The sequence below is a fragment of the Kogia breviceps genome, chromosome 9 (genome assembly GCF_026419965.1).
Source record: "Kogia breviceps isolate mKogBre1 chromosome 9, mKogBre1 haplotype 1, whole genome shotgun sequence".
Lineage (NCBI taxonomy): Eukaryota > Metazoa > Chordata > Mammalia > Artiodactyla > Physeteridae > Kogia > Kogia breviceps.
Window position 1 is genome coordinate 1,512,120 of NC_081318.1, and position 18,152 is coordinate 1,530,271.

At 47.1% G+C, this 18,152-nt stretch overlaps 1 protein-coding gene across 5 annotated transcripts in view; it reads right to left on the reverse strand.

The window, feature by feature from the left end:
* Positions 1-394: 394 nt before the first annotated feature.
* Positions 395-18,152, reverse strand: part of UBE3C (ubiquitin protein ligase E3C) — a 119,151-nt gene continuing 101,393 nt past the window's right edge. For 4 of the 5 annotated variants that reach the window (XM_067041742.1, XM_059074679.2, XM_067041744.1 and 1 more), the window contains 4 exons: positions 17,301-17,489; positions 17,137-17,203; positions 12,259-12,389; positions 395-2,124 (listed from right to left, as the gene is read on the reverse strand). In XM_067041742.1, coding sequence (XP_066897843.1) covers positions 1,954-2,124; positions 12,259-12,389; positions 17,137-17,203; positions 17,301-17,489 — 558 coding nt within the window. In that variant the 3' untranslated portion in view covers positions 395-1,953. The remainder of the gene's footprint in view (positions 2,125-12,258; positions 12,390-17,136; positions 17,204-17,300; positions 17,490-18,152) is intronic. The other variant, XM_067041745.1, reaches the window with a different exon arrangement.

The window sequence follows — 18,152 nt, forward strand, 5'->3', positions numbered from 1 at the left end:
CGTGAGCACAGAACTACCAGCACCAGAGAGCAGAACAGAACCAGGAAACGGCAAACGAGACAATGGAGAAAGGAGAATCTTCCTGAAGTGTCATTTTCTCAGTCATGTAATGCTAAACCCAGTGAGACCCGGCGAGGTGAGGGTAACTCCTGGAGGGCGTGGCTCTCACCAGAGCACGTGCGGGAAGGGCTGTTACAGGTCAACCTTCTCGAAGCCTCGCTCAGCGCATTTCACACGGCAGGCGTCACTGCCTAGTGCACCTTCTCTGAATCACAGGTGGCCGCACCCAGTACGAACTGCTGACGTTTCAACGAGCCTGATAAAACTGTTCAGAAGCTGTGGTTTCACTGGGGCAGAACAGAGCTCATTACAATGACTTGGGGTACAACTCCAACACAGACTTGGGAAAAAATTTAATGCAAGTATTCAGCCACTGGAACCTACAAATAAATACGCTCAGAACAGCTAAGGAAAAAACCCCAAATAAGTGTAACTGCCCGTTTCTCTTCAGTCCCAGATATTCCATTTCCAAAATACTGACAATAACATATACAAATCAACTAATAAGAAGATATAGAACATTCAACACAAAAGGACCTAAAATAAAAATAAAACCAAGGACAAACCCTATTTTATTTCTGTGTATCAACACTACAAAGAGCATTTAAACACTTAATTTATTCTTCAGATTAAGAAATTATACATTTTGTTTCGATAACGGTCACGGTCTTGAAAGTGTCATTCAGTTCCCCCACAGTTAGAAGTATATTGCTAATTCTGGCCAGTTCAACACGACAGCCCAGAGCTCCAGGGGCAGCGAAACACCGGCCGTGGGAGAGAAGTCGCGCGCGGTCCAGAGTCCTCCGCGGCCCCAGTATCTGTGTTCACAGGTGATGCTCTAAAACGCTCTCCGCTTTTGGAGACTTGTGGAGACTGAAACCACCCAGGTCCTGATAAAGTGCCGAATCCCGAGAGAATCACCCAGGCCCCAGGCGCCTGGGCCGCCCGCCCCCCCTACACAGCAGCACCGACGGTGGGGGGACAGCAGGTGCGGAAGCACGGCGTCCCCGCACATCCAGGGGGACCGGCCCGCGGAGCCCGGGCCGCAGTGCAAAGGCGCAGGGCCACTTTGGTTCAAGTGACTTGAGACGGCGCTGCAGGGTCTCCTCTCCCCGAGCCCTCGTGGGTCACGCACGCCGCAGGGACCGGACCGAGACCCCCTCCCCTGAAAGCTCTCCAGGCACAAGGTGGAGACAGAAATGGAAACAAAAGGAAGTTCCCGCCTCACACACCACCCCCCACAGTAAAGTCCAAACCATCAGGATGCAGGGCAGCGGCAGCCGGAAACAAGCATGCTAGTCCCGTTTTGGGGAAATGGCTTAAAAAACACAAATAAAATATTACCCTTGTCATCTACTCTCCAAACCTAACCACTCTGGGAAAAGGCAGCAGGGGGAAAAAAGCCTTTAGTTTTACCAATTAGGCTTGTAAACAATTCAACCACACGAGAAGCAGTGGCCCCGAGAGCGAGCCTCTCCGCCCTCAGGCCCGTCTCTCTGAAGACCCAGAGCTGGGCCGAGCCACAAGCAGCGCCTCTGCCAGGAGCCCGGGCCGCGTGGCTCGGGCCGCGCTCGGTTCCACCAGCAAAGCCAAAGCTTCATCTTTGGTTAATTTCACTGAGTTGCCACCAGTCTTAAAACTGTGCTCTTCTTGGCAAAATTACTAAGTTAGCCACGTGGCACATAACATTTAAGTTATTTGAAAAGCAACGCCCATCTAAATACGAGAGCACAACTTAATAAATGATTTAAAAATGCAGGAAGAGGGGTGGCGGGGGAGGGACCCAGGAGAGCCAGGGGTCCAGCCTGGGCGCCCTGCTGGCCGGAGGTGCCGCGCGGAGGCCCTGGCCTTCGCCGTCGAGGGTGGGCCGCGGCCGTGCCGGCTCAGCTCAGCTCAGCTCAGCTCGAAGCCCGCGGCGCACTCGATGGCGTAGAGCAGCTTGCTCCGCAGCAGTGCCTCGTCCTGGAACTCGGGGAGCTTCAGCAGGTTCATGCAGGTGCTGGCCGTGGGCAGCCGCTCCAGGTCGGAGCCCCCGTTGTGAATGCAGAACGCGGGGTACAGCTCCTGGAAGACAGCGGGTGCGCAGGAGAAGGTTAACAAGCGCGGCCTGAAATGAGCTTTCCAGACTCGCACGCAACAGCTGCCGCCCCCAGCCACCTTTCCCCAAAAGGACACTCGCTCTTTCACCGCGCTCAAGACTCAGCTCTCAATTTCTACCAAATACTGTATGTAACCCTGGGCTCCACGCATAAACAGGGATAAAGAATAGCATTAATTCATGGGAGACACAGCCTTGTCAGTGAACAGGGCCTCTAAAGCTCTTTTTAGTCTTTTAAAAATGTGTTTAAGATTCAGAACGGTACAAGGGTAAAGAGCTGAATATATAAATCTCTGCTTATACCAAACTACAGGAAAGGCAGAAGCCCATCTTCTCCAAATGAACCACACTGTGTGGATTAGGCTCAGAAGCCACATGGAACGTAAAACAATTTCAATCAAGGAGAGAAAAAGGCAATCTCTAAATATCGAAAGCAAAATGAAACAAATAAACCTATTTATTGGTGGCTTAATCACACAGAGAGGAATATTTCCAGTGTTTTGGAATTGCAAAGAAATCTTAAATGGTTTTCAGAAATGTCACAGTAGGGCTTCCCTGGTGGCGCAGTGGTTGAGAATCCGCCTGCCCATGCGGGGGACGCGGGTCCGTACCCCGGTCTGGGAAGATCCCACATGCCGCAGAGCGGCTGGGCCCGTGAGCCGTGGCCGCTGCGCCTGCGCGTCCGGAGCCTGTGCTCCGCAACGGGAGAGGTCACAACAGTGAGAGGCCCGCGTACCACAAAAATGTCACAGTAAATTATTGGTATTGTTCTAAAACCACTGTAGTATGATGTATAACTGTTATATAAGTATTTTTTAATGGCTGCTGTTAATTTTTAATTAATTAATTAATTTTGGGGGCTGCGTTGGGACTTCGTTGCTGCGTGCGGGCTTTCTCTAGTTGCGGTGAGCGGGGGCTACTCTTTGTTGTGGTGCGCGAGCTTCTCACTGTGGTGGCTTCTCGTTACGGAGCGTGGGCTCTAGGCGCGCGGGCTCAGTAGTTGTGGCACGAGGGCTCAGTAGCTGTAGCTCGCGGGCTCTAGAGCACAGGCTCAGTAGCTGTGGCGCACAGGCTTAGTTGCTCCTCGGCACGTGGGATCTTCCCGGACCAGGGCTCGACCCCGTGTCCCCTGCACTGGCAGGCGGATTCTTCACCACTGCGCCACCAGGGAAGCCCCACCATTATATCAGTATTAGATAGAACTGTAACTTATAGTAGGGTCCTAGAACTTATCAGAGGAAGCAAACGAACTAACAGGAGCCAAGATTATCATAGGCGAAGAGAGACCCCAATATGAAAATCAAAGAAATAAAAACCTTATACGCCTAAATTTCAGTGTGAAATAGCAGTTTGAACTTGTGATGAATTTTTCTGCTGGGGACAAAAGTACGCCCATTTCCTAGCTCCATCCACTGAAAAGGCCTGGACACAATGACCACCTGTGACAATGAACAGATCAAGTGCCTGGGTTTTGGTCTCTACCAACCTGTTCTCGCAGAAAGGAAACAGGGCTTCTTGGGAAAACATCTGATTCCAGACGTGGGCCAGGAAATGTACGTGACAAGTGTTACTATCTCGTCACACCAGAAAGCAAGGAAGCAACCCAAAGCTACCTGGGACTCCGGAGCCCACCTGAAGGCCCTCGCCCGCCCATGGACGGGATACCGACTATCAAAGAGTGACTGCAATGGATTGAAACGCATCAAATGTTAGCAGTTCATAATGATAATAAAGGAACCGAAATGTACTTTAGAAGATGGCAGTTATCCCCCCTCGATGTTCTGATAACTTGTAAATGAGGAGTAACCAAGATTTACTTGATTATCGTATCTTGGCTGTACAAACAGTCCTCGGGGTAATCAAAGAGTTGACGAGAAAAACTAAAGTTTTTCTTTACAGAAAAATCAGCTAAGAAAGGAAGAAATGATACAACTGGAAGCCGGCTGTTTTCACCCACAGTAGAGAATGGATCTAGGCGGCGCCACAGCACCGTGACCGCCCAGCCGCCCAGCCGCCCAGACGCCGGAAGCCAGGACGCTGGAAACAGACGGAGCCGCGTTGCAGAGACGACTCACGACCACCGGGTCTGACCCCAAAGCCAGAGGATGCGACCGTCACGACGGCGTCAGTGCAGTGTTACTGCCAAAGGAAACATTCACATCTAGAATCTGGTGAAACCTCTAGCGACCAGTTTACAAGACACGCAAAGAAGCAACCCCGCTCCCCCACCGACTGGACCGCGGGCACAGTCGAGGAGGGCGGGGCCTGCAGGCCAGAAAAGACTAGAAAGACGCCCCAGGCAGACGCAGCGTCTGGACAGCGGCTTGTCCAGATGGCGTCGGGCGTTTGCTGTCATTTTCTAGACATAATAATGACGTTCTGGCTCTTTTTTGAAGCTACAGTGTCAAAATTCCCCCAGCCGCCCAGTTCCCACCCCATGAGCAGCAATGCTGTGGGTGTCTTGAGGATCTTCCACAGAGACCCGACGCAGAGACAAGAGCGTGCTTCCTCCCTCCTCCACCCAACAAGCATGAAGCGCTAGCACGTTATACATGCTGTCTGCACCCTGACGGTTTTCCATCTGATAATGCGTCTCTGTGGCCTTCCCGCACCAAGCCGGCCCCCCCACTGCTTCTCTGTAGCTGCACGGGCCCCAGCAGGCACGTGCAGCACAGTTTGTAAATAGACACTTGGGTCGTTTCCACTTTTTCCAAACAATGATGCAATAAGTAACCATGTCCTCAAGTCATTTTACACTGGGCAAAAGTATCTGCAGGCTGAACTCCTAGACACGGTTCCAGACTGAACACGCCAGGTCCTCAGACGGCTACAGATAACCAGTGACTCTCTGTGTGATACATGGACATCATCAGACACAAGATGTGATGTGTACGTTCCCTTCCAGCAGGCGCGCAACGCAGCGGGGACCGTCTTTACCCAGACAGCCTCGGTCTGCTAGCTCTCGGGCCCGTGTGCTCTTGCCTTTCCGCCACTGCGGGGTTTCAGAAGCCTGGCTAGTTAAACCTCCTTGCCAAGTGTATGCAGAAAACGGCGACAGAAAAGCAAAATGGCAGCCCAGCTCAGGTGCCTGGTGAGTAGTGAGAACCAGGACGGTGGACCTCTGGTCGGCGCCCTTTACACTAGCATGCTGCCTCCTTAGAGCTGTGACAGGAGCGAAAACGCTTCAAGTGCCAGTGCAGAGACAAGTCCATTCGGTGGCGTCCTCTTGTGGGCGTAACCTGATAGCTCTGTGGGGACAGCCTGGCGGGAAAGCAGCGGGAGCGCGCACACTTCACACCCTTCGCCATGGCCCCTGCTTCTAGGAGTGGGTCCCAACGATCAGAGGTGCAGACGGTTTAGGTACAAGACGGCACTATTAGGAAGGAACAGTTGTAAACAACTAATAAGGAAGAACAGTACGTAAACTATGGTAGACTCACATGATGCGACATTATGAAGTTTATTAAAGGCATTTCAAAGACTAGTATGTGGAAAAATGACCCTGACGTGATGTTGAGTGAAAAAAGCAGCCTGTAAAACTGGACATGATACAGCTTAAGCTATATTTTAAAATCATGTCTGTCTGCATAAACACATGCCCATATGTAGACAGATAAGATACAAACACACATTCATGTCAAAACACGATAATGGCTAGAATGGGAGCAGTTATAGGCACTTCTTTTCTCCCTTATACTTATTAACCACAACTTCCAATTTTCTATAATGAAAACATTAATTTTGTTACAAGGAGAAAAAAGACTAGCATAAAACATAATTACCTACTAGCCACTGTAGAGGAAAAGAAAGAACAAAACAGGAGTGCAGCTCCCGCCCTGACCGGGACCCGCGAGCACGTGTCACATCAGCCCACGGCAGGCGCCCGGACGGCCGGAACTGCGTTCCAACTGGCTCGTTTCATCTGCATGTTGGACTTAGCACACACTTGATGACATGGGCAAAACCGAGCAGTGAGAGCACAGCCACGGATTGCTGACTCGAGAGACTTACGTGCTTCTTATCATCAGTCGTCTTTACGTGGTTCTCTACTGGCAAATAAAAACTTCACTTACACAATCCCTGTGGGGGCTTCCCTGGTGGCGCAGTGGTTGAGAATCCGCCTGCCGACGCAGGGGAGGGACGTGGGCTCGAGCCCTGGTCCAGCAAGATCCCACGTGCCGCGGAGCAACTGAGCCTGTGAGCCACAGCTACGGAGCCTGCATGCCACAAATACTGAAGCCCACGTGCCACATATACTGAAGCCCGCGCGCCTAGAGCCCGTGCTCCGCAACAAGAGAAGCCACCGCAGTGAGAAGCCCGCGCACCGCAACGAAGAGCAGCCCCCGCTCGCGGCAACTAGAGAAAGCCCGCGCGCTCAGCAACGAAAATCCAATGCAGGTGAAAAAAACCAAAGAAACAAAAACTATGTGGCGTGTTAATATGTGCTAAAACCCACTGTCTTTACCCCTAATTATAGTTTATGTGCCACTTTATTTTTATTTTTTTATAAATTTATTAATTTAATTAATTTATTTTTGGCTGCATTGGGTCTTTGTTGCTGCGCACGGGCTTTCTCTAGTTGCCGCGAGCGGGGGCTACTCTTCGTTGCGGTGCATGGGCTTCATTGTGGTCGGTGGCTTCTCTTGTTGCAGAGCGTGGGCTCCAGGCGCGTAGGCTTCAGTAGTTGTGGCACGTGGGCTCAGTGGTTGTGGCTCGCGTGCTCTAGAGCGCAGGCTCAGTAGTTGTGGCGCACGGGCTCAGTTGCTAGGCGGCACGTGGGATCTTCCCGGACCAGGGCTTGAACCCGTGTCCCCTTCATTGGCAGGCGGATTCTTAACCACTGCACCACCAGGGAAGCCCCTGTGTGCCACTTTATTATTATTATTATTATTATTTTTTTGCGGTATGCGGGCCTCTCACTGTTGTGGCCTCTCCCGTTGCGGAGCACAGGCTCCGGACGCACAGGCTCAGCGGCCATGGCTCACGGGCTTAGTTGCTCCGCGGCATGTGGGATCTTCCCGGACCAGGGCACGAACCCGTGGCTCCTGCATCGGCAGGCGGATTCTCAACCACTGCGCCACCAGGGAAGCCCCCTGTGTGCCACTTTAAATGTCTCATTAAAAAGTTAGAAACAGAAGCAAAAGAGAAACAGAAATAACATTTATTAATTAGCATTCTGAGTACACTGAGGGCAACAATTTTCTCCAATGCTTGAATATACTAAAATAAAAACATCACATTTTTGAAACAGAAAAGGGTCTCTGAAGGCAGGGTCAGTGAGTACTGGGTAAATGGATAAATGACTGGTAAATGGAAAGTTTGAAATATATTTTGCAGTTAAATGACACATTTAACCTGTTTCTATCATAATGCTAATTGAATTTCGTATTTGGTGTCTCAAAGTTTAAAAAAATATGAAGTTCTTTTGTTGAAATCTGAGTCAAGGGTACCCTTTTGTGCATAACTAAACAGGGTAAAACGGGAATTTGCATTAATTCAGAGTGAGAAAAATCATCAGTTTATTATGTGGCCCGGCGGCAACTTAACAATTTTCTACAGCACGTCAATGATCCTTTTGTCTGCAACCATCACATCCAGCAAACCTATCAAGCTTCGATCAGCTTTAGCAGCCGCCCCTCTTCTCCAGCGGCCGGGCAGTAAGGAGGCTCACAACGCTGAGGCTGAGCACGCCTGCCGCCGCTGCTGCCGGCGCCTCAACTACAGGCCATCCTCTTCTTTCAATCCTGAGCTCTGCCGGCCCTTTCAGCACGCACACCGAGCTTACTGCAAAGCGTAAATATTGCGGTGACTTCCCCAAATCTGGAGTCCAATGACAACCACAAAAGCATCTGAAAACGCTTAAATAAATTTCGCATTTAAAATGTTTCAGATCATTGAAGAAAATGTGAAACAGGAAGACTGTCTCATGGCTTCCAAACAATTGTTTTTCATGGTATAATGGTAACTCAACCATGATTATATGGGATCATCAACACAGAACCAGAGAATTTTCACTATAATTCTACTTGGGATTTTGAAAGTTAATGTACGTCCCTCAACTTTTCCCGTCCTCCAAACCTGTAAAGCTCCTACTGGCTCTTCCACTGGCTGCCAGAATGTCTAGAACCTTCTAGCAAGACTCCTAATTTTTACTGAAGCAAAAACCACGGGCTTTAACTAATTAACCAGGAGCTGCCAGAAACCTCCAGGTCGTCCACTCGGTTTTTTGATGGAGTAGGACCCTCCAAACTTCCCTTCGTGAAACTAGATGCTTAGTTTTCCTACTTCTAGGTTTGGTGTGGTTTTGAAACTGGAAGATACTGTAAGCTTTGTCTCTCATAATAAATGTTACTGACAAAATTACCTAATCATATTAAAATCTTAATATACAAGAATTTAATTCGCGACTGTTTAGACAGACAGTCCTAACCGTTCCGACGGGAGACCTTCTGTATTAGCTGCATTGATTCCTGCCGCTGGCACTTCTCATCTGCCTGCTTCCTGCTCTTTAGGTCCTACACGGCCAGATTTCCAGACTTCACTACAAGCCCAAGAGGAACCAAAAAGCGGAGACATGTTTCTTTCACGTTGCTGCCCAATTTTCATTAGAGCCATAGAGGCCAGTTTTCATATCTGGTTCTGGCAGGCCAGGGCTTAAACTCACGAAGTAGATCCGCACCTATTTCTTTTGGGAGGAGGGGGGATCGTATACCAAGCTAGAAGCATCACTAAATCTTCCTGAATCACTTTGTTTAGGTGTGTCACTTGTACACAGTTTTTTTCTGACTCAGTCTGAGTGTTTTTCTTCTAATAAATGAGTTTATTCTATGCACGTTCACTGCTGTGGCAGTTCAGCTTGCTCTCATTTCTATGTTTTCTATTATCTGGTAAATAGAGTTGGTTTGGTTGTCTTGTTTTGCATGCTTATTTCTCCCTCTGAGAATTTGGAAGAGAGAAGGGATTTTAGTTCTGCTAGATCACTGAATAATATTATTCATTAATTGTTTATATTCATGTCTTTATTATTCATTGCCCCGAAATAGTCAGTGATTCACCTCCTACGAAAAACAGAATCACTGCACTTATGCCACACCCCTTTCCCCATTTCTCTACTTTACTGCTCTAGTTCTGATGGCACTTTTGGGGATGCTGTATTAAGCTACTGATGTCAATTTATAAAACACCTTAACTGAGGTGTAACTTACATACTGTAATATTTGCCCATTTAAATGTACAATTTAAATTCAACTTCAGGGCTTCCCTGGTGGCACAGTGGTTAAGAATCCTCCTGCCAATGCAGGGGACATGGGTTCGAGCCCCGGTCCGGGAAGATCCCACGTGCCGCGGAGCAACTAAGCCCGTGCTCCACAACTACTGAGCCTGCGCTCTAGAGCCCGCGAGCCACAACTACTGAAGCCCGTGCGTCTAGAGCCCGTGCTCCGCAGCAAGAGAAGCCATGGCAGTGAGAAGCCCGCGCGCCGCAACGAAGAGCAGGCCCCGCTCGCCGCAACTAGGGAAAGCCGGCACGCAGCAACGAAGACCCAACACAGCCAAAGATACGTAAATTTGTATATATATATATATATATATATATAAACGAATCCAACTTCAGAATGTTGCCATTTCCCCCCCAAATTCCCCATTTCCACCCCTTTAAAGCCGCTTCGTGTGAAAGGAATCCCAGTCTGTAGTCTATTGTCCGAGCCCTTTCTCTCAGCACAATGTCTTCAATGCTCACACACGTGGTAGTCTGTATCAGGAATCCGTTCTTTTTAATTTCTGAATCGATCCCGTTGCCTGGAGAGACGACATCCTGTTTATCCGTGACCAGTTTGTGGACATTTGGACTGTGTCGCTTTTTGTCGTTATCAACTATATTGCTCTGGGCGATCCCGTGAGAACCGTGTGAACACACGTGAGTCCACTCGTTCCCAGGAGTGGAACTGCTCCACCGTGCTGAGGGACATTCTCGGGTCACATGGCAGGACCCGCTGAAATTGTTAAACAAACACTGGAGGAAACCAGCCGGTAAACACAGCGTGCGCCTTGGACTGGACCGCAGACCAGGGAGGTCGAAGTCCACGGAGGACACACTGAGGGACGGCTGGGCCACTGCAGGCGCTCTGGACACCGAGGGGCAGGTGGAAACAGGAGGGCTGAGCCCCCTCCTTGAGTGGATTCAGGGGCTCTGGGTGAGGCCTGAGAATGTTTTAACTCCGACAAGGTCTCAGGACCACCCTCTGTGAAGCAGAGGCTCAGAGCAGCTCAGTACATCACTCAGTACCTGCCTTCCTTACTTTTGCTCACTTAACTGTGGCTGTGTAAGAGAGTATTGAGGTGGTAGGGAAAACGTGTAAGAAACACGGTGTCTTCAACTTTTACTCCCAAGTGATTCAGGAAAGAAATATATGTATAGAGAGAGAATGATACAACAAATGTGGCAAAATGTACACAATGGGTCAAAGTGGGTTAATAAGTTTTGTTCAATTCTTGCAACTTTTCTGTACATTTTAAATAATTTCAAAGTAAAAAGCTGAAGAAAAGAATCACCGATACGTAACTCAGTGTCCAATGCAAAGTTACTGGAAAGTGAATGCCAATCCATTAGGTTTCACAAGCAGACGCAATATACAATGCTTACCTAACTTGGTATTATTTTATGTTATATATATCATTGTGTGCCTCTTTAAACTATTAAATATAGCTTTTTTTTTAAACTATGAATAAGGAAAATATAAACTGTCCCATGACCAATTTTATCTTTTTTTTTTTAAGATTTTTTTTTGATGTGGACCATTTTTTAAAGTCTTCACTGAATTTGTTACAATACTGCTTGTTTTATGTTTTGGTTTTTTGGCCGCGAGACACGTGGGATCATAGCTCCCCAACCAGGGATCAAGTTTTTTTTTTTTTGGCTGCGCTGGGTCTCCGTTGCTGCTCACGGGCTTTCTCTGGTTGCGGCGAGCAGGGGCTACTCTTCGTTGCGGTGCGCGGCTTTCTCATTGTGGTGGCTCCTCTTGTTGCGGAGCACGGGCTCTAGGCTCACGGGCTTAAGTTGCTCCGCGGCACGTGGGATCTTCCCGGACCAGGGCTCAAACCCGTGTCCCCTGCATTGGCAGGCAGATTCTTAAACCACTGCGCCACCAGGGAAGCCCTGTTTTTATCTTTTTAATAAATTTATTTATTTATTATTTTTGGCTGCGTTGGGTCTTTGTTGCCGCGTGTGGCCTTTCTCTAGTTATGGCGAGCGTGGGCTACTCTTCGTTGCGGTGCGCGGGCTTCTCATTGCGGTGGCTTCTCTTGTTGCTGAGCACGGGCTCTAGGCACACAGGCTCAGCAGCTGTGGCTCGCGGGCTCTAGAGCGCAGGCTCAGGAGTTGTGGCGCACGGGCTTAGATGCTCTGCGGCATGTGGGATCTTCCCGGACCGGGGCTAGAACCCATGTCCCCTTCACCGGCAGGCGGATTCTTAACCACTGTGCCACCAGGGAAGCCCCCCGTGACCAATATGAATTGCTAAAACTATTAAGCCACTTTATATGAGACCAACACGAATTACCAGAAACGACACGGTAAGGCCAGGTAACACGAACTAAGTAACAATGAGCAACTAGGAAAAAATATTCTACCGCTCGCGCATCATTCTTCGCAAACACCCGACATCAACATTCACAGCCTGTGTTTTCTTCAGTTCAAAAGTGAAACCAGCCTGAGCCGCGCAGACGTGCGATGCTGCTCGTTCACGTCACAGTGCGCCCGCCGAGCTGCAGCAGCTCCTCGCTTCTAACCCCCAACACAGTGACAACCCCCACAGCAAGAGGTCGACACTATGAACGCAGGAAAAAAAACCCAAATAAAACCAGCACCAGGATACACAGATAATAACCAATCCTTCAGTGATGGAGCCGAAATACTCAGCTAATGAGGCTAAAAACGCAGTACCAAAATAATCAACTGGGTGTTCTGACACACTGTCAACACTATTCTCTGAAAACAATGTGTCCGCACTACTTCATTCAGCCCCATCTGCTACCCCAGCTACCCTGCTGGCTTTCTCAGTTACAAGCTGGTGTTTAAAGCCAGCTGCGGCGAGCTTGTGTACCTTAAACCCCAAGAGAGGGGGGCGGGAGCAACTGGTCACAAACTTGAGCAGTTTGCGCTTTTCCTCATCCGTGAACCCTTCCACAACTCTCCAGAAGACTCTGATTACGGGGTGATCAGCAGAATAGCCTCCTAGGACAAAAGGAACAGGCGTTTTTATTGAAAACGAGGTAACTGCCGAAGCAAGATTCTCCTAAAGGCACCAGAGGAACAAACTTATGCGAGTGATTCCTTTTCGTCGTGTCTGTCCAGTGATGAACAGTCTTTGCTTCTTTCAGCTCACGGCTGAGAGCCGACGCTAGAGAAACACCTTTACTCTGTCCTGACAGATGATGGGCAAGTCCACAGCAGGGAAAGAACCAAAGGCCAGAGTGAGCAACAAACACCCTGCAGTTACAAGATGAACGCCAGCAGCCAAAGATGCCGCAAAGGGGTCCGAGCTTTAAGAACTCTGTTAGGGGTGAAAAACCAGCCTCTGTTGAGTAGCAAACCCGAAATAACAAGGGATTTACATGAAGGTCACACACCTAGAAACAGCAGAAACATTGGGATTTTTATTTCTCATAGAGCTAGTTACTTTGCCGACACATCTTAGCGTCTAAGTTTGTTTTATCACCCATCCTTCCCACAATAAGGTAGAGACCATGCTTACCAACCAAACCCAGCACTCAATTAGACCACTGTTCTGAAGTGGGGTGTCTGCTACCTACAGCTTTTATTCTAGCTAAGTGCTTCCTAAAACTGAAATAATTGCTGTATGTTGTTCCCTCATTGCTAATATACTACAGAAATACCATCAGTAAAATACCTTAAGTGCATTAATTGGCACCAAATGAATATGGTAATATTTTAAACCTATGTACCAGAATAGGAATAGCTCGGATCATTAAAGGCATACGCTTTCAGGGCAGACAAGAGAACGCAAAGAAGCCAAGACCACTTCTTGGCAAAGGAAAGCTTGGATTGATTTCATTCTTTTCACCAGAAGACTTGATAGTGAGGACAATGTGACCTTAGGTATTATCTGCCTTTACGTAAACATTAGAGTTCAAATTTAGAGCAAGACAAATTAATTACAGAAAGGGGAGACACATGCACACATTTATATACATATAAATATACACACATGGATATATGTAATTTACTTTAGTAAATTTATAGTTCTGAAACCATGACCACAATCCAGTTTTAAAACATATCCATTTCCTCAAAAGACCCCCCATGTCCACCCCACAGACCACCATGAACTGGTCTGTCCCTCAGTGTACTTTTAAAGCGGTTTCACTAAACGAAGTTACACTCACGATGCTGTGCAACTTTCACTACGATCCATTTCCAGAACCTTCTCAAAATTTACCCTGGAGGAAAGGTTGGGAAACAGCACTCAACAGAACAGAGGAGTCTGGACAGGTTTCTTTTTAAAACTGTAGTCAAATATGTCACATAAAATTCACCATTTAAACCACTTTCAGGTGTATAATCCAAGGGTGTTAATTACATTCACACTGCTGTGCAGCCTCTGCTGCTGTTTCCAACCCAACCGCTTTCATCACCCCAAGCAGACGCTCCTACAGCCGCTGGGCAGTAACTTCCTGTGCCCCCCGCCCCAGCCCCTGGCAGCGCCTCTCATCCACTTTCAGTGGCTAGGGATCTGCCTCTTCCAGGTACCGCACAGAAGTGGAATCATACAGTATCTGTCCTTTGGTGTCTGGCTTATCTCACTTAGCATCATGTTTCCAAGGTTCATGCACGTTGCAGCGTGCATTTGTAATAATAACCCCATCGTATGTCTGCAACACATTTGTTTATCCACCATCTGCAGGTGGACACTGGGGCTGTTTCCACCTTTTGGCTCCTGTGAGCAATGCTGCATGAACACAGGTGTTTCGGTCCTTGCCTCCAATCCCTTTGGATATAGACCGAGGCATAGAACTGCTGGATTATTAGTTTTTTAATATTTAGTTATTTGTTTGGCTACACCGGGTCCTAGTTGCAGCACGCGGGATCTTCACCGCGACACGTGGGATGTTTTGGAGGGGTGCACGGGCTCTAGCGTGTGCGGGCTTAGCAGCTGAGGCACGCAGACGCCCTAGCTGTGGTGAGGCATGTGGGATCTTAGTTCCCCGACCACGGATTGAACCCACGTCTCCTGCATTGGAAGGCGGATTCTTAACCACGGGACCACCAGGGAAGTCCTGAATTGCTGGATTATATAGTAATTCTATGTTGAGCTTTTTGGGGAAGCACCAAACCATTTTCCATGTTGGCTTTACATTCCCACCAGCAATGAATGAGGGTTCCAATTTCTCCACATCCTTGCCAACACTTGTTATTTTCTGTGTGTGTGTGTGTGTGTGTGTGATAACAGCCATCCTAACAGATGTGAATGTATCTCCCTCTGGCTTTGGTTTACATTTCCGTAGTGGTTAGTGATGCTGAACACCTTTTTGAGCATACTGGCTGTATCTGTAGCATCTTCTCTGGCGAAATGTCTATCCGAGCCCTCTGCCCGTTGTCGAACCCGCTTGTCTTCTGGTTGAGTTGTAAGGGTTCTTTACACATTCTGGACACCAGACCCTCATCAGATATATGATTTCCAAATACCTTCTCCCAACCTGAAGGTTGTCTTTTCACTTTCTTAATAATGTTCTTTGATGCACAAAGCTTGTAATTTTGATGAAGTCCGATTTATTTACTTTTTTTTGTTGCTCCTGCTTTTGGTGTCATATCTAAGAACCCACTGCCAAATCCAAGGTCATGAAGATTTACCCTGGTGTTCTCCTAAGAGTTTTATGGTTTTAGGTATTACATTAAAGTTCTTGATCCATTTTGAGTTAATTTTTGCATATGGTGTGAGGTGGGGGTAACAGCTTCATTCTTTTGCAAAAATCCAGTTGTTCCACAATTAACTTTTTATATAACTGTAAACTTTTCCAAAGAGGTTCTACCATTTAACACTGGCACCAGTCAAGAGGGTTCAAATTTCTTCACATACTAACACTTAGTATTGTTTTCTTTGAGAACAGTCATTCTAGTGGGTATGTAGTGGTATCTCATCAGAATTTAATTTGCATTTCCCTAATAATTAATGGTGTTAAACATCTGTTTGCTTACCAGACTTTTTTTTTTTTTTTTTGCAGTACGCGGGCCTCTAACCGTTGTGGCCTCTCCCGTTGCGGAGCACAGGCTCCGGACGCGCAGGCTCAGCGGCCGTGGCTCACGGGCCCAGCCGCTCCGCGGCACGTGGGATCCTCCCGGACCGGGGCACGAACCCGCGTCGCCTGCATCGGCAGGTGGACTCTCAACCACTGCGCCACCAGGGAAGCCCCAGACATTGTTACATATCTTTTTAAGTGAAACACTTTATTTTCTGACCATGTTTTAAAATTCAGTTGTTTATATTATTGAGTTGGCAAAAGTTCTTTATATACTGTGGACATAGCCATTATTAGATATATGACTTGGAAATATTTTCTTTTAATCTCTGGCTTATTTTTTCACTTTTTAAATGGTATCTTTTGAAGCACAAAATCTTTAATTTTGAGAAAGTCCAAATTTCTATCAATTTCTTTTTTCTGGATCATGCTTCTGCTGGACAACTGAAAACTCTGCCTAATCCAGAAGTCATGAAGATTTTCTCCTATATGTTCTCTTAGAAGTTTTACAGTTTCGGCTTTTACCTACAGGTCTCTGATCCTGTTGAATTCATTTCTGCATATGGTGTGAGGTCAAGGTCTAAGCTCATTCTTTTCCACGTGCACATTGTTCCAGCACCACTGAACTGTCAAAAATCGTTAACTGTAAGTCTAAGTGTTTGTTTCTGAAACTCCCGATCATGTTCCACTGCTCAATATGCCTATCCCTGTGCCAACTCCACAACATCTGAACTACTGTGGTTTTATAGGAAGTTTTAAATCAGAGTGATAATCCTTCAACTTTGTTTCTATAAAATGTTTTGGCTATTTTAGGTCCTTCACATTTCCATATAAATTTTAAAATCAGTCTGCTGATTTTTACCGAAAACCCTGAAAATACCAGAATAACAGACTATAGAGTTAAGGAAAACAAAATAATAGTGGTTGTTTTAAGGATGATTTTTTTTTTTTTTTCCTTTTCACTGCTCCCAAGTACATAAAATAAAGTTTATGGGACTTCCCTGGTGGTCCAGCGCTTAAGACTCCACATTCCCACCGCACGGAGCATGGGTCTGATCCCTGGTTGGGGAACTAAGATCCCGCATGACGCGCGCCACGGCCCAAAGAAAACAGAACAGCACAAAACACCTCACAAACCCCCAAAGGGTGCAGCAATCTAACTCGGAACAACCTAGCTATGCTCCTGTTATTTAGTTAGTGACTAATGTTGCTAAGCGTCTTTCTATGTGCTTACTGGCCATTTGTATGTCTTCTTTTTGGTTTTTCATTTTCTTGACGAGTGAAAACTTTTAAGTTTAATTTAATCAAAAGTAAATATTTTGATGAGGTGGAGTTTTTAGGTTTTTCTATTTTTTGGTCTAGCACTATTTTTCAAAGCAGAAGACTGGAAGCAACCCAGTGGCCATAAGAGGAGGCTTCATAAGGTAAGTTGTGAAGAGAAAAAAGCAGGCTGCGGAACAGTGTATACAAACAAGGAAAATAAGAACGAAATTTGTATTTATATGTAAATATGTAAAGACACCAAGAACAGTGGTTACTCCTGGTGGGGACGGGCAGGGGACGAATGGGACAGGAAGAGGAGTTCACTGTAACCCCACATACAGCCTGGGTTTTAAATCATGAATGAATTGCCCGTGTAAAAAAGCATGTTGGAAGTTACTGTGGAAGTATGACCATCTGTAACATTTTCAGTGATGAATGACTAACTAGCAGTGATAACGTACCTGAATAGTTTGTAAAGGATTTTAAGTCCTCCAGACTTATGGGAACTTGTGCACCAGAAATTAATACCTGAAAAAAAAAAGTTCAGGTTATAAAACTGGAGGCAGATTTTAAGAAGGCCTTTCACATCAGGAAACACCCGTGTCCCCGGGTGCAAGAAGCGGACCTGGATCTCCTGCTGGTCGAACATCCGCAGCCACTCCAGGCTCACCACGTTGGCCAGGCCCTGCCGGAACGCCAGGCAGTGCTGGCGGATCTGCCTGTTCAGCCGATAGTCGGCCACCAGGTGGATGTATGCGATGCGGTTGGCGCTGCTCACCGGGATATCTTTTCCACCGAATTTTAGTTCAACCACCTGTGAATATTAAAATAAGAGTCAAACACTTCTCGAAGTATAGGGTAAAACAAGAGCAAGAACAACTATTTCAAGGGAACCTGACTGTGTTGCTCTGTACGTGAGAATCTTAGTGAAAAGCAGCACGTGGGGCCTCACAGATGGAAGAGCCCGCTGATGGGACCTCCGACGCTTGGCATCTTACTGTCTTTAAGATCCTTAACCGCCCCGGCTTTCTCCAAAGTACCAAGGAACTATGCTACAATGTAATCATGGCAATTCCATTAAAAAAAAAATAATGAGAAATCACACAGGGCAATAAAAAAATTAATTAAAAAAAAGAAGTCACAAAGTGCAAAGATATGAACCGAAGGATCAGCACGAGTCAGAAGGAATTCATTCTGGAGAAAACGCAGCTTAAGGAACGAAGTTGTAGTGAAATGATTATTCTTACTTGTACACACAGGTAGCATATATTTCTCTCTGTGTTTCCACATTACTACCATAAAGTACTTTGAATATGATATAAAGGGTAGTGGTAATCACTAAAAATAACTCCATTTCCCACGTTTCTGCAAGCATCAGAAAGAACTTCTTTACCACTGTGTAACGACACTCAGAAAGTCGCAGGCTCAGGAACCCCCGGGGAAGCACGAGCCGCAGCGGAGATGGGGAGCGTGGACT